Here is a 24009-nt window from a genome sequence, read left to right as displayed (position 1 = left end):
GTTAACACACTTTGTGTTAAGGAAACTTTTGAGGTCACCTCTGAGCTAGAATTCTGTGGGAGACAGTCCATGCTACCTCTTTTCCATCTTCTGATTTAGACTGATTTTGCAAACAAGAAAGAAAAGGAGACTTCTGGCCAATGCCGGGGCTCTGGCTGCTGAAGTAAGAAACCTTTTCATTTGCAACATTTACTTTAGTCAGAGAGGAACCTAAAGGAAAATATGAGAAAACATTACTCTCTTAAGAATTATCTTACCATCTCAGACTGACCACTCAATCAGCCATTCTTCCTTTGTGCTGCAATCCCTGCCCTGACTCACATCGCATCATCTGGTCATAAGCATGGTCATTAAGCAAGTTTTACTCTGCATGGCTAATACCATGTAACACCCCATTCTTAAGATGCTCATAGGAAACCTAGCATCTTAAGAGGAGGTAGCAGCTGTAGTGCAGGGAAGGCCTAATGCTGTATCTTCTATGGTATGTGGACTTTTACTGAAATGGAAATGGTGTCAGAGTTGTCATTTATATTTGACACTGCTTTACTGAGTGTTTATACCCAAGCTGACTACTTATTCATTAGTAACTAAGACTTAGAAGCAGTGATAGGACTGGCTTCTGTATGGCTGTAGACTCGCTCTAATTGGTTTATAGTAGGATCTTAATGTGGGGAAATGAGATCAAGAGACCTATTTGCAGCTGCAAAGGTTAAGCCCTGGCATCTTTAATAATAGGTAATGTATTAAAATGCTGTACTACCCAAATCAATGTACAGATTTCATGCAATCCCTTTCAAATTACCCATGACATTTTTCACAGAACTAGAACAAATATTCTAAAATTTATATGGAACCATAAAAGACCTAGAATTGCCAAAGCAATCCTGAAGAAAAAGAACAAAGTAGGTGCTATAACCCTCCCAGACTTCAAATAATACTACAAAGGTACAAGACAGTGTGGTATTGGCATAAAAGCAGACGAATAGATCAATGGAACCAAATAGAGAGGTCAGGGAAAAAAAAACCTATACACCTACGGTCACTTAATAGACAAAGGAGGCAAGAATATACAATGAAGAAAAGACAGTCTCTTCAGCAAGTGGTGTTGGGAAAGTTGGACAGCCACACATAAAACCAATAAAGTTAGAACACACCCTCATGCCATACTCAAAAAAAAAAAAAACCCAAAAAACTAAAAATGGATTAAAGACGTAAACATAAGACATGACACCATAAAACTCTTAGAAAGAGATTATAGGCAAAATATTCTCTGACATAAATTGTACCAATGTGTTCTTAGGCCAATCTCCCAAGGCAATAAAAATAAAAACAAAAATGAACAAATAGGATCTAATAAAAATTACAAGCTTTTGTATAGCAAAGGAAACAATAAACAAAATAAAAATACAACCTATAGACTGAGAGAAAATACTTGCAGGTAATGTGACTGAAAAGGGTTTAATTTCCAAAATGTACAAACAGCTCATTCAACTCAATTTTAAAAAAAAACCCAATTGGAAAATGGGCAGAAGACTTAAATTAGACATCTCACCCAAGAAGACATACAGATGCCAATGGGAACATGAAAAGATGCTCAATATCACAAATTATTAGAGAAATGCAAATCAAAACTACAATGAGGTACTACCTCACACCAATCAGAATGGCCATAATTAAAAAGTCTATAAATAGCAAGTGCTGGAGAGGGTGTGGAGAAAGGGAACCCTCCTACATTGTTGGTGGGAATGTAAATTGGTGCAGCCACATTGGAAAATAGTATGGAGGTTACTTAAGAAAACTAAAAATAGAGTTGCCATATGATCTGGCAACCTCACTCCTGGATATATATACAGCCAAAAATATAATTCAAAAAGATACATGCACCACTATGTTCATAGAAGCTCTATTCACAATAGCTAAGACATGGAAACAACCTAAATGTCCATCAACAGAGGAGTGGATAAAGAAGTTGTGGACATATATACAATGGAATACTATTCAGCCACAAAAAAGAATGAAATAATGCCATTTGCAGCAATGTACATGGAACTAGAGATTATCATACAAAGTGAAGTCAAGTTAGAAAGAGAGAAAAATACCATATTATATCCCTTGTACTTGACAATATGACACAAATGAACTTATCTATGAAACAGACTCACAGACACAGGGAACAGATTTGCAATTACCAAAGGGGAGGAGGGTTGAGGGGATGGGTTGAGTAGGAGTAGCAGATGCAAACTATTTCATATAGAATGGATAAACAACAAGGTCCTACTGTATAGCACAGGGAACTATATTCAATATCCTCTGATAAACCGTAATGGAAAAGAAAATGAAAAACAATATATATCTATATATCGATATCTATATCTAAATCACTTGCTGTATAGCAGAAATTAATACAACACTGTAAATCAGCTATATTTCAATAAAATAAATTAAAAAAATAATAAGTAACATTTCTTGAGTTGTGAAGGGCTAGGCAATATTTTAAGCACTGTTCCTATATTATCTCATCTAATAATCATAACAATCCAATAAATTAGGTGCTATGATGGTCACTGATTTTTACAGATAAATAAACTGATTATACCACGTGCTCAAAGTTACCTAGCTCATGAACGGCAGAACTGCGATTCAAACCCAGGTTTTCTACTCCCAGGGCTCACGCTATTAACCACCGCCTCCTCATCCATATCGTCACAGCATCCACTGCCTGGTTGACCACCTCTAAGGATTCCTCATCTGAGGTCTCACATTCAAACAGAGGGCCCCAGATGAACTCATAGTTGCGGCCCTCTAAAGAGTCTCACCTCTCATTTAGTAGGCCTGGGGATTAAGTTCCACACCACACTCAATCTCTGTGTGTTCCTTGAAGACCTCTGCACTGCCTGACCCCTCACTGAAGCCTAGCGTCCCTTCTGACAGGTGAGGGCCACAGAGCCTGCCAGTGTCCTTGCCTCCTTGTCGATGCTCACAATCTGCCTTCACTTCTCAGAGGACCTCAGTCTCCATTCCCCTCCATGGGGCTCTGCTCCTCTGCTCTCTATGGAAATCCTTGAATCAATGGCTCCTTAAGTCCTGACTGAGCCTTCCATGGATTTTTATACTGTCCCAGGCATCCTTCTCCACCATTAGAAAACACGCTCCATAGGAGAGGGACCTGCCGGCCATGGGCAACATTATAGCATGAGCAGTGAGCACATAGCTTGGCATCAAGTAGCCATGCAGCAGATATTGCTGAATGACTGCAAGGGAAGCTTCTGCATCTTCCATCTCACCTTAGAGGGCAGGCCTCAGGCCAGGCTCTACCTCTTCCACCTTCACTATTTTCTCCTGCCACTGAGAAAGTAACCCCCCTATCCTGGGCCTAAGTTTTAATACATGACAATAGACAGAATTTAAGCTTTCCCATTTACTCAGATGACACAGAGACTAAAGGTCCGTTCCCCTGACCAGAGCCTTCATGTTTTAAAAATGTGACCTACTTAATTTTATTCCATGAATAAACAGACATCAGAATGAGACTAATGATGACATTTGCATAAACAGGCCATCAATATTAAAATAACACGATGGCATCTTTAAATGTAAATTAATTAGAAACCTGAACTAATTTCATTATTAGCCATTAATACCTTGGGGACACAGGCACACTTCTTGAAATACTGAAATGAAAGTTTATGATATCTTTTGTGTATAGAGTAATATGAACATTTCATAACACAAGGCAACACTTGGTTTTTAAAATTATACCTTATTTAAAACAATCATATATTTCACTTTGTTTTTAACAGATTTTTTTTTTTTGTCTTTTTGCTATTTCTTTGGGCCGCTCTCACAGTATACGGAGGTTCCCAGGCTAGGGGTCCAATCAGAGCTGTAGCCACTGGCCTATGCCAGAGCCACAGCAACGTGGGATCCGAGCCGCAACCTACACCACAGCTCACGGCAACGCTGGATCATTAACCCACTGAGCAAGGGCAGGGATTGAACCCGCAATCTCATGGTTCCTAGTCGGATTCATTAATCACTGCGCCACGACGGGAATTCCTTAACAGATTTTTTTGAGGTATGATTTACCATTTGTTTTATGTATATACTTCAAGGCTTTTTAGTACATTTATACCTATATGCAACACTACTTCTTTCTAATTTAGAACACAACATGTCATTCTTAATATACCTCACACAGTTGCTTTAATTTCTCAATTCACTTTCAGGTGCGATGATACTAGACCTCAGAAAGGACACTAAAGACATTGGGAGCTATTGATGAAGGCAATGAAAGAACCTGCATTGGGTATTGGCCAGAAAAACTGTATATTGACTTATGGTGGGGAAACCTCCCTTCTCTTTACAGTTGAGTAGCAAGTGCCTGGTTGTTGTAACTTGATAGGCGATTGATAGGCGATGTCTGAAGCAAAGGCAAAGCTGGGGAGGAGAGTGTTGGGCAGAAAGATCAACTCGTTCCCATGAGCAAATTCTCCAAAAATTGTGTGCCTTTAAGGCCTTGAGGCTCAGAGATAACACTGCCAAAATGCAGAACCTGTTTTAAGTGCTCATTTCCCTAAGAATAAAATCTAGTTTAAGGGGATGTACTCTTTTACCATAGGGAGAGATGAGCAAGATTTGTGTCAAGCCTTTGTGATAAGAATACCTTATAGGGAGTTCCCATTGTGGCACAGTGGAAATGAATCCTACTAGGAACCATGAGGTTGCGGATTTGATCCCTGGCCTCGTTCAGTGGGTTAAGGATCTGTTGTTGCCATGAGCTGTGGTATAGGTCACAGGCATGGCTCACATCTGGCATTGCTGTGGCTGTGTCATAGACTGGCAGCTGTAGCTCTGATTCAACCCCTAGCGTGGGAACTTCCATTTGCCATAGGTGTGGCTCTAAAAAACTAGAAAAAGAAAAAAAGAATATTGTATAAGTCATAAGAGGCTAGATTATGCTGCAAGAACAAATAAGCCACAGTTCCCAGAGGCTCACAGCAGCAAAGATTTGTTTTGCTTCATGTTACAAGTCCAGTGTAGGTCAATAGGGAGGCTCTGCTAATTCATCATTGTCACTCAGGCACCCAAGCTGAGATGGACTCAAGTTCTACACACTCAAGTTCAAGTTTTGTGGTTGTCACAGTAGGACAAAATCAATATTGGGGGAGCTCACAGTGGCATTTCAATGCCAAAAAGAGCAAGTAATTCATGTGGCTTCCACCTTCAGCACATTGGACGGAATTAGCAACATGACTTGTCCAATCCAATCTCAAGAGGGCTGTGTCCAGAAAGAGAAAAGAACCAAAAATCAGTGAATGGCAGCAAAGATGACCACCCATATAGCACTATCCAATGAAATGAGGGTGAAAATATTGTGATATTAAAATTCTAGCATCAGAATTATATTCAGTGTGAAGACTCTTCTCATTTGAGAAAATATCTTGACCAGCATCCTAGCATGAGGATTGAGAGCTGACTAACCAGGCAATGGAAGATTATCCCCAAATTACTCTGTCATAAATTTAAGACAGTGCTATGATTCCAAGAGGAAGGAAGAATAGAAAAAAGAATAAAGAGATATATGTCAGCAAGATGGGAACATTGAGACAAGGTGGATAAAAGATTATGGAAAACTTTAAGCCCTTTAGTAAGACGACTGAGGTATCTTTTCAGTACAGGGATGACTGCAGTTCTAGTTCAGATTTTTCTATATGGCTGCAGTTTAGTTTCTTCCTTCATCTTTGCCCTTAATCTTCAGTCAGTCTGCTACATAGCTCAGTGCATTGTGTGCATAGATTTCTTCTGTGAAAATGAAGGATAGTTTCTTTTCTGGCTTAATACATTATTAATACATAGAAGCAGAACCTGAAGACAGATACTCTCCTACTCTCTACGTCCTTTCTGCACCCTAAGAAAGTTGCCAAAATACAAGGAAGACTTTGGATTTCCATAATGCATGGTATTTAAGGTTAAAGCCACATCTTTTGAGGAGCCAGGAGATCCCTAGTTGGTTATATCAGCGGCATACATGGAGAATTTTATCAGGATAAGAAATTTGGGTATTTCAGAAAGTTCTTTGTTGCATTTATTGAATTTTTTAATCTAGCACCTAAATTTGGAAATGTAGCTTTGTCTTATGGGCTTTGGTTCTTTATGTTTGAATTTTTCCATTCTCTTATACTTTTCATCATTCCTTCTCCATTTCACATGAAGAGACACCAGCCACTATTTCTATCACTCTAATGTGGTCAATATGAAGAATGAGGAGTTAATGCTGCTGATTTTCATTTCTGCTTCTGGAAACTTAGATAACTTGTATATTTTAGGTATTTCTTTTCAGCTCAAAAAAAAAATTCACCAAATACTGGTGTAATTGGAGATGCACATGGAAAACTGATGCCATCAGTGGGGTAGCATTATTGGGAGAAATGTCTATCAGCAATGGCTCTTGAGGCTTGGAAAGCCAATGTGGCCAGCACACTTGGAAATGTGAAGCTTCCTGCTCCAGATTTTGCCAGGTGGTTGTGCCCTCTTTTAATTTCAGCTGCAATTATAAGGATGATACAGTGGAAGAACAAATATTTGTGCAACAAATGGGTAAAGCCAATTAGTTTCGCATCAATGAGAAATAATGCAGAACTCCCCACATCTCATAATAAAATTGGCTCCCTCCATGTGTATTTTAAAAATGCATCTATATTGTCCAAATGTACTTAGAAATTGAGGAGTTCCCGTCGTGGTGCAGTGGTTAACGAATCTGACTAGGAACCATGAGGTTGGGGGTTCGATCCCTGGCCTTGCTCAGTGGGTTAAGGATCCAGCGTTGCCTTGAGCAGTGGTGTAGGCCTGCGGCTACAGCTCCAATTCAACCCCTAGCCTGGGAACCTCCATATGCCACAGGAGCGGCTCAAGAAAAGGCAAAAAAAAAAAAAAAAAAAAAAAGACATTTACATAGCACTGGAATAAAGTATACTCTGCAAATTTTATTAAAAGAAATAAGCAATGATTTTCTGAATTTTAAGATGAAAATTAATTAAAATAGATCTAGCTATGTAATAATTTAACTAGTAAATGATGGAGTTATCTTTTTTTACTTTCACATGTTCTTGCATGATCTTCTCTCTGCTGTCTCCCCCTACCCCCAAAGGAAGCATAGATATAACTTAGACATACCAGTTAGCAGTGCAATACTTTCTTCCTAGTATCTTTCATCCATCCATCCTTTCATCCTTGCATGCATGCATGCGTGCATCCATCCATCATTCATTGCTTCCTTCACTGATTTACAAAAACTGTACTATTCACCCATGATATACCAGATATTGTGTACCAGAAATTGGGGATACAAGAGTGTAAAACAGCAAAACCCCTGCCCCTCAAGAGCTTCCATTCTTGCAAGAGCAGATGAGACCAGAACAAAAGATAAGGAGGATTAACACAGATAGAAATAAGGGCTCTGAAAGGAATGGAGAGGGTGCTGTGGAGGAGAGAAACTGGAGAGGGCTGAAATCCCACTTGTTTTCACAGGGGGATCTGAGAAGGGCTATATGAGCCGAGACCTTCAAGATGAGAAAGTGGCATCCATGTGCTCAGCTGGAAGGAGGAGTGTTCCAAGAAGAGGAGGCAGTATTGGGCAGGTGTCTAAGAGGGCCAATTCCAGGTAACAGAAGCTTACTCTTTTGAGTGCCAGTTTAAAAAATATAAGGGGACTACCTTAGTGGAAATTATCCACAATCAATTCTATACCATGATGCTTTCTAGAAGAGAAACTTCTAGAAAACTGGACATATCCTCTGGTTTCTGTTGGTTACATTAAGGCCAACACGACATATTCAGGTGTTCATTTTAGATAACTCTCAAGTCTACTTATTATGTGTACCACATTTATTTTTGAAACCTAAAAGAAAGTCACCTTCTTGTGACATTTCCCTGAAAGACGGGAAAATATTTGGATTCATATGACAAAGTAAACATTTCAAGTTGTCTAGCTCTTCAGAACAATGTCATAAGCCTCAGTGTCTATAATTTCAGGCTCTAGAGAGTGAGATTTTCTTTTTAAAACTGTGAGCAACTATAAGATGATGCATGATGTGTGATACTGTTTTTGATTGACAGAGCCAGATCTAGTCATCCAAGGGGCTAAGAGAGGAGATTGTATTTTTTTTAGTGTTGGCATGGAAGGTGACTGGGGCTGATGATAATTACTTTAATATTCTCTCTGTTCAGGTCTTGTGAATGAGTGTCATGTACTTCAACTATAAATATCTTGGCCATAATGGAACACATTTGCTAGTTTGGGATGACTATGGTATGTCACCTAGGACCAATGGATTGCTTTTCAAAGGCAGATCTCCCCAAGATTATAAATTCTCAGAGAGCAGGAATTGTGTCTGTTTAATTTACTAGAGCTTGGCATGAGCATAGATCTCAGCCATTATCAGTAGGAATTTCATCAAAGCTTGGGAGGAGGTGGGGAAGAGGTGGATGTGCCAACTGTTGGGTTGAACAAAGAGCTGAGGTTGTCTCTGAGGGCTTCTTGCTTTCTTCTTTTACTTTTCTTCCAATGAAAAGCAACTTCTGTGAACTTTAGCCTGTTCAATTTGCTGGTAAACAAGACGTGAGGTGGGACATGGGACTGTATGTGCTGGCCTGTGGGGGTTATGGGACAACAGCCACAACCATCAAATCATCTTGGTCCAGTAGGTAGAGGACAGGCCTGGGATTCTCCCAGCAAGAGCAAAAGGAAAGAAAACAGCTTTATTATTGATGCTACCTTAGGATTCATTGATAGCAGCCTCATAAAAATCAGACAAATTTGGTTTAAAAAGGTGTCTGTCAAAGAATTTTTAGGTCAGTGAAACTGTGTGTTACTATAATGCTGGATACATTTTGTCCAAACTTAATAGAATGTAAAACACCAGGAGTGAACCCTAATGTAAACTGTGGGCTTTGTGTGTAAAGTTGTGCCTGTGTAAGTTCATTAACTGTAACAAATGCATCACTCTTGTGGGGAATGTTGATAATGGGGAGGCTACATGTGTGGGGTGCAGGAGGTTTAAAGAAATCTGTACAGTCCACTTAATTTCTTTGTGAAACTGAAATTGTGGCATAAAGGAAAGTCTATTAACAAGTAAGAAATTACATGGAAATGATTAACTGTTGACAGGCTTATACGTCATTCTTAAAATACACATTAAGTTGGACTGCAAAAAAAGTTTGTGTATGTGTGCCCATAAATGCACAAAGAGTTCCCTGAAGATGTTCAGGATATTCTTTCCTTTTCTTTTCTTTTCTTTTTTGGTCGTTTCAAGGCCACACCCACATCATACGGAGGATCCCAGACTAGGGGTCCAATTGGAGCTACAGCTGCTGGCCTAAACCACAGCCACAGCAATGCCAGTTCTGAGTTGTGTCTGTGACCTTCACCACAGCTCATGGCGACTCCAGATCCTTAACCCACTGAGTGAAGCGTAAAGCCAGGGGTCGAACCTGCATCCTCATGGATGCTGGTCAGATTTGTTTCCTGCTGAGCCATGATGGGAACTCCCCTGGATACTCTTAAAATTGACTTATTCCCTGTATTTTAGCCTAGTGTCTTAGTAGGAAGACTTCCTGTCCATTGTCTTCTTTCTTGAATTTTAAAGATATTTTTTCTGTGTTTATGTTACTTTTTAAATGCAAAATACGTTGAAAAATTTTTATGTAGGTGGTATTTACTTTCTGGTATGTTGTATTGATTGTATTCATAAATGATTTCTCAATATTTAATATATTCAACAACACTCAATACTTGGGGAATGTTTTTTTTATCTCTGAAGGAGCAAGGGGATTATTTTTACTCACAAGAATCTTCAGAAGTGGCTCACTACAGTCATTCAACATTTTCTGGTTAGGGAATTGAAGCAGAAAGAAGCAAACATATTCACTGACACACTGAACATTTGTAAAAAGGACAGAACTAGAATTTGCAGCCCCCACATTTATAATCTGTGTGCATTTAGCATGAAAGCATGGTCAGCACAGCAGCAGAATCAGTTAAAATGAGTGGCTGGGCTGGATTCAGGTATTAAACAAGTTAGCCCTGAGGAGCAATAGCCTCGGAGAAGTTTAATGCAGGGAAGTATATCATACTGTCTAAGCCAAGCCACTAGATAGAAATTAAATAATTGCATCTTCCTAGCAAAGCATTTGCATTAGAGGCAAATGACCATGTGGAGTAAGTGGAATGCGTGAGGCCTGGAATCTGGTCAGCCAACAGTGGAAGGTTGTATTTGAGCAGCCCATGAATCCTTGTATTCACATCTTAGGACTAACTTGTATACCTCACTTTAGTTGAGGGCCTGGTCTTTATTAAAAAGGAGAAATGACTATGTAGTAGAAAGCAGATGACAAAGAACTATGCCTCATATGTATTTTAGGGCTGCACCCGTGGCATATGGAAGTTCCCTGGCTAGGGGTCAAATCAGAGCTACAGCTGCTGGCCTTCACCACAGCCACAGAAACATGGGATCTGAGCCGAATCTTCAACCTACGCCACAGCTCAAGGCAACGCCAGATCCCTGACCCACTGAGTGAGGCCAGGGACTGAACCTCATGGATACTAGTCAGATAATATTCCCCTTTACTCTTTGAAATCAACTAGTCAGATTTGTTTCCACTGTGCCACCACAGGAACTCCTCATCATATATTTTGGATAGTAGTCCTGTATTGGATATATCATTTGCAAATATCTTCTCCCATTCGGAGGTTGTCTTTTCATTTTGTGGATGGTTCACTTTGCCATGCAAAAGTTTTTTAATTTGATGTAGTCTCATTTGTTTATTCTTTTGCTTTTGTTTCCCCTGCCTGAGGAGGCATAGCTAGAAAGATATTGCTAAGACTAATATCAAAGAGTATACTGCCTATGCTTTCTCCTAGGAGTTTTATGATTTCAGGTCTTATTGTAGCATTGTTGCAATAGCCAGGATATGGAAACCACCTACGTGCTTGTCGTCGGTTGATGAATAGATGAAGAAGAGGTTGTAGATATACACAATGGAATACTACTCAGCCACAAAAAGATGAAATCTTGCCATTTGTGGCAACATGGATGGAAATAACAAACTAAGAGAAAGACAAATATTATATGATTTTATTCATATGTGGAATATAAAAAACAAGCAAACAAACAAAATAAATGAACAAACCAAACCAAACAGAAACAAACATGTAAATACAGAGAACAGTGTAGTGGTTACCAGAGGGGAAGAGGGGGGAATAGGTAAAGGAGAATTGACTATATGGTGACACATAAAAACTAAATTTTTAATGGTGAGCATGCTGTAGGGTATATAGAAATAATAACATAACATTGTACACATGAGACATATGTCATAAACGAATGTTACTTCAATTAAAAACATGTTTAAAAAAAGAACTATTCCCCATTTGCTAATGGCAACATCCATAATAGTGGTGATTCTAAGAAGTGACGGAGAATTAGTACTCATTGGGGCATTTGTTAATCATAGAATTGATTTCTCCTTCTGTTTCCTTCAGTAGAAAATGGCCAAGGGGCATCTGAGTTTATTATTTTACCAGCTTTCTTAGAAACTAACTTGTGACTAGGAAATGCAGGTTATGACAAATTTCATTCTAACTAACTTCTATCAAAAACCATTCAGACTGTTTCGCCATATTGATTTTTGCTGCAGCAATAATACTGAAAATATACAGGACGTTGATCATCTCTGTGTGTTGGATATCATTTTTGCAGAAGTTTAATCTGAACACTTAGAATGTTTAAAGTGAAATGTTTATTCAGTGAATGATGAAGCATGATAATTCTAGTGAATACTCACACAAATCTTAGATTTTGATTTCAAAGAGTAAAGGGGAATATTATCTTAGGCAGGTAAAGAAATCTGTTGTCAAATATGCTATTTTCAATGATGTGTTATGTGTTCACTTGTTATAATTAAATAAATATTTTCCTTCTCCTTCAGAGTTAGCTGATTGTGAAGGAAATGGAAATTCCTACCATCTTGTCATTATACCAATATCTGGGTGCTTAAGTAGAGGGTCTTGGGGTGCAAAAGGTAATATGCCTGACTTGTTTGCTGGATGCAAGTTCAAAGAACTCATCCTCTGGTGGTGGTGGTGAGATTTGCTACAATTGGATTAGCAGCATTTTAAAATGTGGACTAGATGGATGCAAATTCACTAATACCAAAAGAAGCGATGGATTAGTTGCAATGCCTTGTGGTTGTGCTTCCAAGCAGAAAACCCAGCTGCCGTCCCCGGATGCACCTTGGGTTTGACGTAAAAAGCGATGGCTCTGTCTTTCAGGGAAAAGCTTCGAGGCAGCTTTTGTCTTGTCTCCTGGACTATCTCCTGAGAGTCAGGCTTGTCAGCCTTGAGTCAAATAAATCCAGGCTTTGAGATTCGGAGGAGGAGATGAGCTATGCCTTTGCTCTTCTGGCATTTATCAAGGGACTTGCTGTGAAAATCCTTCTCCTAAGACAAATTATCAGCCCCTCAAGACTTTTACTAAAGGAAGTAAACTGTACTCAAGAAAATTAAATGGTGGCATTCTAGATAATGACAAGAGGGGTCTCTTCTCTCTCTCTTTTTAAATTCAGGGATTCAGTGCTTTGGTTTTCAATGATTCTGAACATTTATAGATCAAGGAGTTGAAATATTAGGAAGGGTGTTTTTGTCTGCCTCTCTTTTTGTAATGTATTAAAATCATGGGTTAGGTCCTTGAACTTCCTCTTGCTTGCCAATGTAAATAAAATAAAGAATAGAGACGTATACTCTGATGAAAATATAAAGCTAGCAGAAAACTGCTTTGGAGTTTGCGAGACACAGTCAACCATATATATCTACCTGGGAAGATGCATTTTAAGGGTTAGTTTAATTTGCAAAATGCTTGGAAAAGGAAGCATGAGAGGTAGAGGCTAATCAAGAAAAGATATACTTTGTAAACATTTTAACTACCTAGCCCCAATATTTCTCCTCACCAGAACATTGCTCGATTATACATGTATTATTTATTTGCATCTATCAGGCTTAATAAAATATTTCTTTTATTGTTTTAGTATCAATATTTTATCAAGCCTTTCTTTTGTCAACAAATGCAAGTTCCAATGATCTCTTTAAAAATAAAAATGCTCCCCCCCCAAAAAAAAGAGTTATATAGTTCCATTTTATCAAGAAGAAAAGAAAATTCAAATGACTTTCAGTTTGTTTTCAAGTGAAGTATGAAGTATCAGGAGATGGTTTGTGTTTCATACACATTCACTTTAGATTAAAATGAAATTTTCATAATGTTCTTTAAAATACAATCCAATTAAATTTCCAATGTCTTTGTTTACAAGTTCCTGGATGGAACTTTTGAAAAACTCATGCTGCAGTAATAACCATAAAACCACCTTGCTAAGAAAATGCTACCCAACTTAGAAATAATATCTTTATAGTCTGTGTGGGAATATGTAAGTCCAGCATCTTTAGTAGGTGATTATACTGATTGAGCGTGCATTTACTCTCCTGTTGTGTCCTCTTTATTGAGGACATATTCTGAATGGCACTCTGCTCTAAGTGGGTAGGAGAAGGCAGGCACAAATCTATTATTCAAGAAAGCTGAGCCCAGAGAATTTGAGGCACCTACTCAAAGTCATAGAGTGGATGGCAGGTTAAGTTCTCGGGTCTTCTTTCCAAAAAAACTCTGCTTCCATTTCTTGAGTAATTCTTAGCCTCTACGAAGACTGGGGTCAATGTCTCAGGGACAGTCAAAGTATTTTACTTGGACAGTCAAATGCACAGCAACTTACACCTACAAAAAAGTGGTTCTGCGGCAGATGCCATGCTGAAAATTTTTATACACATTGTCTCTTTGACTCTTCACAAGAATTCTGTAAGATGGATTCTATTAATGTCCCCACTCTACAGATGAGAAATTGAAAATCACAGAGGTCAGGTACTTGTTCAAGGTCACACATCTAAGAAAATGGTCAAACCAGAAACTGAAACTAAGTCTGTCTATGCATTTGAAAGTCCATACATTAAACCACTCCACTCCACTGCCTCTACACACAAACAAGAAAGATACAAACAGGATCAAAAAGCACATTATTTTAAGAGAGTTCCTGTCGTGGTGCAGTGGGTTAACGAATCTGACTAGGAACCATGAGGTTGCGGGTTCAATCCCTGGCCTTGCTCAGTGGGTTAAGGATCTGGCGTTGCCGTGAGCTGTGGTGTAGGTTGCAGATGTGGCTCGGATCCTGCGTTGCTGTGGCTGTGGTGTAGGCCAGTGGCATAGCTCTGATTAGACCCCTAGCCTGGGAACCTCCATATGCCATGGGAAGCGGCCCTAGAAAAGGCAAAAAGATAAAAAAAAAAAATGCACATTTATTATTTTAAAAAGAGCACATTTTCTTATGTTCTTTTAAAGAATAGTTACATGCAAAAAATGACAACATGAAATATTCCTGAAATAAGAGCTTAAATTTGGGGAATGCAAATCATGAGGACCTAGTACTTTTAGCATTATAACAATGGTTTTGCATAAATACACACATCCTCTCTGCAAGTGAAATAGCAAACCATGTGTAAGATAGTTGTACAATTTTTTTTTTTTCTTTTTTGCACAGGTACTAGCTACTGCTGACAACATATAGCACTGGGAAGCGGAACCAGATCTTTGGTTGTTTGTCAGTTATGTTCTAGTGGCTGACAGAATATTTATTCCCAGAGGTAACTATTATAAATTGCATGTTTCCCCTTCAGTTGCTACAAGCTTGTGATGGAGAGTGGGCGGAGAGGACAACCTGTAATTCAGGATGGTTTGGAAGCCGGTTGCCTAGGAAACTGGGATGAGCAGCAAAATGCCCACCAAAACCAACTGTCAACAAGATAGGGGATTTTCTTTTTTGATCTGCATTGCTTTCCAAACACATATTTTTGGACTCATCTCCATCTTACCCTGTATATATCAGCCTACCCCACCCTTCTTATACATTCTCACTCTACACTCACCTCGCAGGCAATTCACATGAGCAACTAGCACATATCTCCATACTCACAGGACCATAATAAATAGGTACAAATACGTCTGTGTATCTATATACGTGCTAGTTGCAAAACTCACAATTTGGAACCTCAACCTTCCCTATCGCTTTTTCCCAGTTGAAATCTATAGCCAAATATTCTCCTTCCTGCCTTTGAATATTACTTGTCTCCTCTTCTTTGGACTTATCTTTAACAACTTAAAATGATTTTAAGTTGTTTCTCCACCTTTGACACTCATTCACTTGAATTCTATTTCTCTCACATGTACTAGAAACTACTCACCAATGAGTCAAACTGTAAAGTATGGCAACACGTCACACGATGGATTAATGATTCGCTTCTGGTTTCTTACTTTTGCCTCCACAGAACCACCTATTATTGTTTTGCAAAGTTAAGAGTAAGGATGTGAGAGAAGGAAATATTTTAACAGCCAATGCAGAATTTCTCCTGCAAAGAAAAATGGCCTCCCAGAGCCATTGCTCCAGCTTCCACCTGTCAGAGCAAAGTTAATGATCAGGTAGGCCATGGGGCCATAGGAAAAGACCTGAGAATTTAGGTGAGCAATAAGAGCGTTTGGAATTTTAAAGTAAAGAAGACAGATGTGATAGGACCCCTGGCATTCTCACTCTCAGCCAAAGGCAGCTTCTTCCCTCACTGCTTGCAGCATTTGCCATTGCATCCCACTCCCCTTTCAGGAGACGATATTTATTGTATTGGGTCATCGTGGGAAATCTCAGCTCAGCAGCATGGGCAAATTCCCAAGGTGCTGGGGCGCTTGGCTGTTCCAGGACTATACTATGCTGTTTTCTCTCACTTGGAAGTTAGTGTTGACCGAGAGAGAAGGAAATGAGGGCTCAGTGGTGGAGGGTATATGCTCTCTTCCCCATTCTCCAGTCGCCCCTCCCTGCAAGCATGCGTATAGATGCTCTGTGGCCCACACAGAAATGTCTGCCGTGTGACCAGGCTGTTATCCTTGGGCCATAATCCTTTCTCTTATTTGGAAAGGAATGTTCCTCATACGGAATAAAATGTCCATCCATGGGAGTGCGGGCTTGAAGGTCTCTCGGGTCAACTCAGAAGCCTCCATTTCTAGGAGCTGTGATGGGCTGGCTTGGTGGGGAGTCCTTGGGTTGGCCTTTTATCCTCAGAGAGAGTACCCTGGTCAGGGAGAACACAGATCATTCTGGTTCTTGTGTGACCGAGGGCGGTTATTTGTTTAGAAGCTGAGACTACCCTTCTCCAGTCTGTCAGAAGGGTTTCGAAGCTGCCGCACCAGGAGCTGTTTCAGATTACAGGTTTCAGTAACTAATGACCCCTGTCCTCTCTTCAGCAGTGAAATCCCCAAATGGTCCTAGGGGAAGAGAAGGAAATTTTGACAGCTGCTTAGGGGGTCATTTCAGAACTAAACCCCAGGAGAACCGCTTTTGGGTTGAGAGAGAACTTCCCGCTGTCCACAACAACAACAACAACAACAAAAAGGAAAAGAAGAAGAAAAAATAGTAGTCTTCAGAAAGGTAGCTGTTTGCAGCTCACCCAGGTGTGCTCTGAAGACCAAACCCCTACCTCAGCAATTAGTAGGTAACCTTTGAGCTCCTGCACCTCGTAGAAAGCACAACGGCATCAGCATGTGTGCACGCACACACGCATGTGTGCGTGCACACACACACACTTCATATGATCCTACCTACAAAAAAGGAGTTTCTGTGGGTGAGAAAACGAGGCCAGGTGATATTCCAAACAGACTGTAATTTCAGCAGATCTATCAAGAACATTGATGTAGGAGGCTTGTTATTGTAATTCCAGAAGACTTTTCATTTTTTTTCTTTGGAGAGTGTGTGAATCATTGCAATGCTGTGTTGTTTCCAGAACTGGACAGTGAGCTAAAGAGCAGCAGCTGCCGTTGCCACCACCACCACCACCAGGACAGCAACAGCGACCGCACAAGCTTTGATCCTGGCTACCATGGAATTTCTGGAAAGAACTTATCTTGTGAATGACAAAGCCACCAAGATGTATGCCTTCACACTAGACAGGTAACAGACATCTGATTGTGCCTCATGATTTTCTGTCTTGAATATTCAGTAAGTCCCTCGATCCTGCTGCTTCAGAATTGGAAATTTTCATTGTTGTAACCTGGGGGAATTTTGTAAATTTTTATAAACTCTTGACCAATTTATATAATTCAAATCCTGAAAAATGCAATACTCTGTAGAGTTGATTTGATTCCTTAAATATCCCGAGTATGTGATGGGCCTCTTTTATTAATATATTTTTCATCTGTAGATTTTCTTCTAAAAAATAGACATTCATCTAATGTGTTTCCTTTTCTTTTCCTCAATTATTCTCACTTCTAAGATGGATAGTAAATTTTACTAAATTAAATTATATTTTAAGAGAAATAAGGCTTTTCAACTATGTGGCAAATTGTGGTTATGTTGATCTTAAGTTAATTGCTATCTTATTAATCATATATTATCAAATACACACACCTATAATAATATAGTCAAGTTTAATGCTCCACATAGCTCTGTTTTTTTTAACTATTTCTCATAGTGCTATGTGCAATATATTAATTTATTTCTTCCTTCTTTAGCAATTATTGATTGGACACACTTGGATATATAATGGAGATAAAAACATTCCTAGTCCCAAATCTCTGTCCTCTTGAAATCCTGATTCTAATGTGAAATGCAAATAAGAAATAGGCAATTATAGGAGTTTGCATTGTGGTGCAGTGGAAATCCGATTAGTATCCATGAGGATATGGGTTCGATCCCTGGCCTCGCTCAGTGGGTTGGGGATCAGGTGTTGCCATGAGCTGTGGTATAGGTTGCAGTTACAGCTTGGATCTGGTGTTGCTGTGGCTGTGGTGTAGGCTGGCAGCTGCAGTTCAGATTTGACCCCTAGCCTGGGAACTTCCATATGCTGTGGGTATGGCCCTAAAAAAAAAAAAAAGAAAAAAGAAAAAAAAAAGGAAATAGGCAATTATAAAATAGCTTGTATATTATTCTGGAGGAGTCCATAAAAATCCTATAACTCAAGGGAACCTAGGTTTTAGTTAGACTTTGGGAGTCAGAGAAAACTTTCCAGAAATGATAGGCTGAGAAATGAAAAATGGGAAGGAGTTAGGGTAAGGTTAGGAAAATCCTACATGGGAAATAGAGTGAGGGAAAGTTTTCTTGATCAAGATAATTTCCTGGTAAAGACACAGACAAATGAGAATGAGATTTTGGTGCATTAGGAGAATTCAGTCCAAATAGGGAGCAAAGAGAAACACACTCAGAATACATAGATAAATGAATGAGAATCTGAAGTAAATTCATGTTGGGGACAGAATGTAAGAAAATACAGATCCATTAATAACATGTGTAATGATTTTGTTTCATGAAACCAAATTAATTCCAAAACTAGTGGCATTGCATTTGATAGCATCAAATGTTTGAGCAACTGCAAAGAGGATTTTTATTAGGATATTTATAACTTTGCTTAAAAAATACATGACAAAGACTCTAGCACATCTATTATCTCACATGCTAAGAATTGTTTTTCTTGGAGTTCCATAGTGGCTCAGCTGTTAACGAACCTGACTAGCATCCATGAGGATGCAGGTTTGATCACTGGCCTTGCTCAGTGGGTTAAGGATTTGACGTTGCCGTGAGCTGTGGTGTAGGTCGCAGTTGAGGCTCAGATCCCACCTTGCTGTGGCTGTGGCTGGGCCGGAGGCTCTGAATGGACCCCTAGCCTAGGAACCTCCATATGCTGCAGGTGCAGCCCTAAAAAAAAGACAAAACAAAAACAAAATTATTTTTCCTAGAAAATAATATGAGATGGGATTTATTGACATCATGAACAACAAAGCCCCATGGTAGGTCAGGTGGAAATTTTGGACAACAAACTGTAAACCCGATGGACACTGAAATAACAGTATTTCCCTTCTCATTAAAACAGACTGTTAGCACTCTGTTATGCAAATAAAGCCAATGATTTATGGTTATAGGATCTCATTCACCTCATAAATGGGTATGGTTTTTAGGATGTAGGGATGATAAAAACTGTCAAACTCATTTTAATTTTCTTTTTGAATAAAAATAATTGAAACTAGGTGAGATTATGTATCTTGATCCCTCCTTTTACCCATTAGGAAACTGAATTCCAGAGAGTAAATGTCGTTCTTGAGGTTGGATGTCTAATTATGGCGGAGCTGGGATGCCTCCAGTTTGTGAATTTTGTCCCCCGCCCCTGCCCCCAACAGACACACTTTTACCACGTGACCTCCTAGGTCCTTAATCTATTTCCTCCAGAGCTCATAGGAACCTTGATTCTTTCACTAATTTACTTCTTTTCCTCACCTCCCCCAATTTTCTTTCTCATTTTGTTCTATCTTATCTTTCTTTCTTTCTCATTGTGTTCTATCTCTATCTCATTTTGTTCTATCTCTGTTTTATAGATAACTTTGTCCCCTGAAGCTCCTTTTTTTTCCTTCCTTCTCTTTTTCCCTGCTTTTCATCAGCTTTCTACCAAGATATTTTTTAAAAGAACCTCAACGATTTAAAATCCCTGGAGTAGAAATTGACAGAACATGGTAAACCAATTGTAATGGAACAAATAAAAATCATTTAAAAAATACAATAAAATAAAAAATAAAAAATTTTAAAAATCATTGAGAGAAAAAAAAAAAGTCCTTGGAGAGCATCTAAAGGGCATGCAGCAAATTGAGAACTATTTATTCAAGTAAATCCACTAAATCTCAGTAAGAAACAAGAGTCTGTGGCATTTGAGGCATGGTCTGCTCCACTAGCCTCCTTCCCCTCCACTCTTCTTGTGATGGAAGTTCTATTCTGGTTGGGTGTGGCCAAAAGACAGGGCTCCCTTTCCTCCCAGCCTCCAACTGGGGGTTACAATTCACCTGCAGAGCAAAAGACTGCTAGATTGTCTCATTGCCCCAGCTCCATATTGTAGAACCTTTATTCAAGGCAGACATGACCAAGAGGACTGCGGCCCCCTTCTTTCACTCAATCCCTACTCATAGTCCAGGAGCAGCAAGGTCCTGAACATCCCTGCTCTGGCTCACATAGGGTGAGGTTCTTTAGCACCATTGAGGAAGCAGAGGTGTCACTGCAGGATAAGTGGGTCACTATGCCTGCTCTCAGTTTTGGTGCAGTGATACCGATGTTCTACTCATGGGAGAAGCCATCTAAAAGAACAGAGAGCTCTACGTCTTTCCCTTACAGGCTTGAAGATACACCAGCTAAGAATTTGGAATAGAGCATGGGATATTTGAAGCATAAGGTCACTGTTAAAGACAATGAAGATTTTGCTGCTGATCAATTAAGATTAGGCTGGTTGCTTCATCAGAGAAACAAGTTGAATGGTACAGATCAGTTACAATTTTAATAGAAACAGCTAGGGGAAGACAGAGGTAAAAAGAGCCCTCCTGGAGTTGGCACAAGCCACAAAGACTGGCCTCAAATACTACCCCTGTAAGGAGGGCCATAATTCATTTGTAAAGCCGTAACTTCCATGTTATTATATTGGAGATAGGCCTTAAAGGAGGTGATTAAGGTTAAAAGCTGTCATTAGGGTGAAGCCCTGGTATGATAGAACTGATATTTGCATAAAAGAGGAAGAGATCCTGGAGCTCTCTCTCTCTACTGTGTGAGGACATAGCAAGAAGACAGTCATCTACAAGCAGGAAGAGAAAGCTTACCAGAGACCAAAATTTCCAGCAGCTTAATCATGGATTTCTAGCCTACAGAACTATGAAAAAATAAATTTCTGTTGTTTGAGCTACCCAGTCTGTAGTATTTTATTATAGAAGCTTGAGCAGACCAACACAGGGACCAACTTAAATTGTGTAAGATTTTAGAGTCATTTATGCCTCAGGGTACTGTTGAAAACATTAGAGGGATCAGCAAGTGATTTAGGAAGAGAAGAGTTGGGTGTGATATCAATACAGGCAGAGCAGCCAAAAGCTTAACAGTGATACCAAGGAAAGAGACAGTCAAAGCAAACATGATAAAAATGGCCACCGTCCTTGGGCAAGGGAGTTGGGGTGGGGTAAGGATGACTGTGCAACTGCCCAAGGCTGCATTCTCTGAGGATTAGCAATAGAGGCTGCACAAACATGGAAAGTCAAGGAAAATATTCCACTGAACTGGACAGGCCAATGCACTAATCAAAAAAGCAAACAAGCAAGCAGCAACAATAACAAGCCCATTGGGTATCAGTGTTCAGAACTGTCACATTATCTAAAACATCCTCTTTCCAGTAAAATATGACCAGACCTGCAAAGAAATAGGAAAGAATAATCTAAAAACAGTAAAAAGAGCAGGTAATAAGAACAGCCTTTGAGTGGGCCCTGATGTGAATTTAGCATTCAAAGATTTTTAAAGCAGCTATTATAAATGTGTTTAAAGAATTTTTAAAAAATCATGGTAAAGAATTAAAGATGGGCATCATAACCATACCTCATCGAGTAGAGCATATCAGTAAAAATAGACAGAAATTATAAAAACAAAACCAAATTCTGAAGTTGAAAAGTACAATAAGTGGAACAAAGGGACTCAGCAGTAGATATGAGCTGGTAGGAGAAAGAATCAGTGGATGCGAAGACAAATCAATAGTTATCATATAGCTTAAAGAACAGAGATAAAAAGAAATGAATAAAAATGAACAGAGCCTCAGAGAAACATGGTATATAGTTAAATGTACTAACACATACATAATGGGAGTACCAGAAATAGAGGAAGGAGAAAAGGAGCAGAAAAATATTCAAAGGAATAATGGCTGAAAATTTCCAAAATTTGGTGAAAATATTAATTTACACATTTGCAATAGTCAACAAACTCTAAGAAGAATCAAGGCAAAGGATCTATATCCTAACACATATCCAAAATACTGAAAGCAAACCCAACACACAGAGAAAATCTTGAAAGCAGTAAGAGAGAAAAAAAGATTCATCAAGAGCAAGAGGTTTTCAGTAAGATAGACAGCTGACTTCTATCAGCAACAAAGGAGGCTGGAAGGCAGAAGGATGACATATTCAGTGCTAAAAGAAAAAACAAACCAGCCTGGCCAACCAATCAACTTTTCTCCAGTAAAAAATATCTTTCTAGAATGAAAGTTAAATGAAGAAATTCTTGGAATTACTGCTGTGGTTAATGATCCAGATTCTCTCTGTGGAGTCTTGGGTTTGATCCCTGGCCTGGCACAGTGGGTTAAGGATAAGCATTGCTGCAGCTGTGGCAAAAGTTGATGCTCCAGCTCAGGTTTGACCCCTGGCCCGGGAACTTCCATATGCTGCGGGTGTGGCCAAAAAAGAAAAAAATAAAAATTTCTTTAATGAACAAAAACTGAGAGAACTTTTTGCTAGCTGACTCACCTTACGAATAATAGCAAAGGAAATTCTTCAGTCTTAAAAAAAAACGACACCAGACATTAACTGGAATCAACACAAGGATACAAAAATAGCATTAGTAAAGGTAATTATATAGATAATTATAAAATAATATTTACTCTCCTTTCTCCTGTTAACTGACTGAAAGATTGCATAAATTCAAATGCATGTGAGCTTAGACGAAATGGAAAAAAATTCATAGGAAGATATCAACTACCAAATTCAAGAGGAAACAGAAACTCTGAGTAGACGTATAACAGGAGATAGAATTAGCAACCAAAAAACTTCACACAAAGAAAATCTCAAGCCCAGATGTCTCAAGTCCAGAAGATGATTTCTATTAAACATAAAAATAGAAGTAATATCAATTTTTCCAAAAAAAAATTCTTCCAACTTATTTTATGAGCTCACTATTCCACAGACAGAAAAACAATAGCAATGAAAACATGCAGCAGAAGTGAAACTATACTTCAATAAAACCTTATATACAAATTTTCAAAGCAGGAGAATTCATAACAGCTGAAAAAATGTAAACAACCTAAATGGCCATTGGATATTGTATACCCACACAATGGAGCATTATTTGGAATTAAAAAGCAGTAAAGTACTGATATATTGATATTTGCTATAACACAGATGAACTTGAAAACATTATGCTAAGTGAAAGAAGCTGGTGACAAAAACTGCATAATGTATGATTCCATTTATAGAGAATATCCAGAAGAGGCAAATTTATAAAGACAGAAAATGGATTAGTGGTTTCCTGAGGTAGGATTGTGTGTAGGGAGGCTGGGGATTTACAGGGTATGGAATTTCTTTTTGGGCTGATGACAATGTACTAAATTAGGCTGTGGTGATGGGTTTATAACTTTGTAAATATGCTAAAACTCAACTGTTTACATTAAATGGGTCATTTTTGTGGAATATAAATTATATCTTAATAAAGCTGTTTAAAAAAGGATGGGGACATTGGATACCTAGTCTGGGACAAGAAATTACATCTGGTTAGGTGAACATTTCTATTTTCCACTCCCTCCAGCTTCCTCCCCTCAAAACACGTCTTCCATATCACTCATTTATTTCATAAGCATTTAATCAAATAAACGGCCTCTATGTTTCACCCCACCATATTCTAGGCTTCCAAGCAGCACCCAAAATGATCATTTCAGAAAAGTGAACCACTTAATGTTACTTCCCTGTTCAAAACTTTCCAACTTGCTCCTCCTACACTTGAAAAAAAATGAAACACTTTACACTGGCCTGCAGAATTCTGTGTGGTCTGACTTCTGCCTACTTCTTTGACTTCATCCAATTTCACTTGGGCTTCCTGCCACAGCCACCACCATGAAGCTCCCTTTCTCTTTAAGAGAGGCTCTTAAACAAGGCAAGGTCTTTCTTGCCTTTGGACTTTTCACTATCAGTTCCAGTTGTTGGAATGTTTTGCCATCATGTAGGTCTGCTCCTGGTTATCCTTTACATCACTGCTAAGATAGCATCTCTACAGAGGTACCTTCCTTACCCTCTATTAAAGGTAGCCTCACCTTTCCTCTCCCAGGCACTGCCC

At 39.0% G+C, this 24009-nt stretch overlaps 2 protein-coding genes across 4 annotated transcripts in view; one reads left to right on the top strand and one right to left on the bottom strand.

Annotated features, from left to right (window-relative positions):
• Window positions 1-24009, bottom strand: part of LOC110260233 (uncharacterized) — a 748649-nt gene that overhangs the window by 172290 nt on the left and 552350 nt on the right. The gene's annotated exons all lie outside the window — the stretch shown is intronic.
• SLC30A8 (solute carrier family 30 member 8) overlaps window positions 17012-24009 on the top strand; it is a 37646-nt gene continuing 30648 nt past the window's right edge. The window contains exon 1 of the mRNA NM_001367266.1: window positions 17012-17082. Within this exon, the coding sequence (NP_001354195.1) occupies window positions 17012-17082 (71 nt within the window). The remainder of the gene's footprint in view (window positions 17083-24009) is intronic.

The sequence above is a fragment of the Sus scrofa genome, chromosome 4 (genome assembly GCF_054392235.1).
Source record: "Sus scrofa isolate SSC_HxYL_T2T_F1_AM1 chromosome 4, Sscrofa_HxYL_maternal_Yorkshire_Landrace_v2.0, whole genome shotgun sequence".
In the NCBI taxonomy this organism is placed as follows: Eukaryota; Metazoa; Chordata; class Mammalia; order Artiodactyla; family Suidae; genus Sus; species Sus scrofa.
This window is presented reverse-complemented; position numbering and strand designations above follow the sequence as displayed.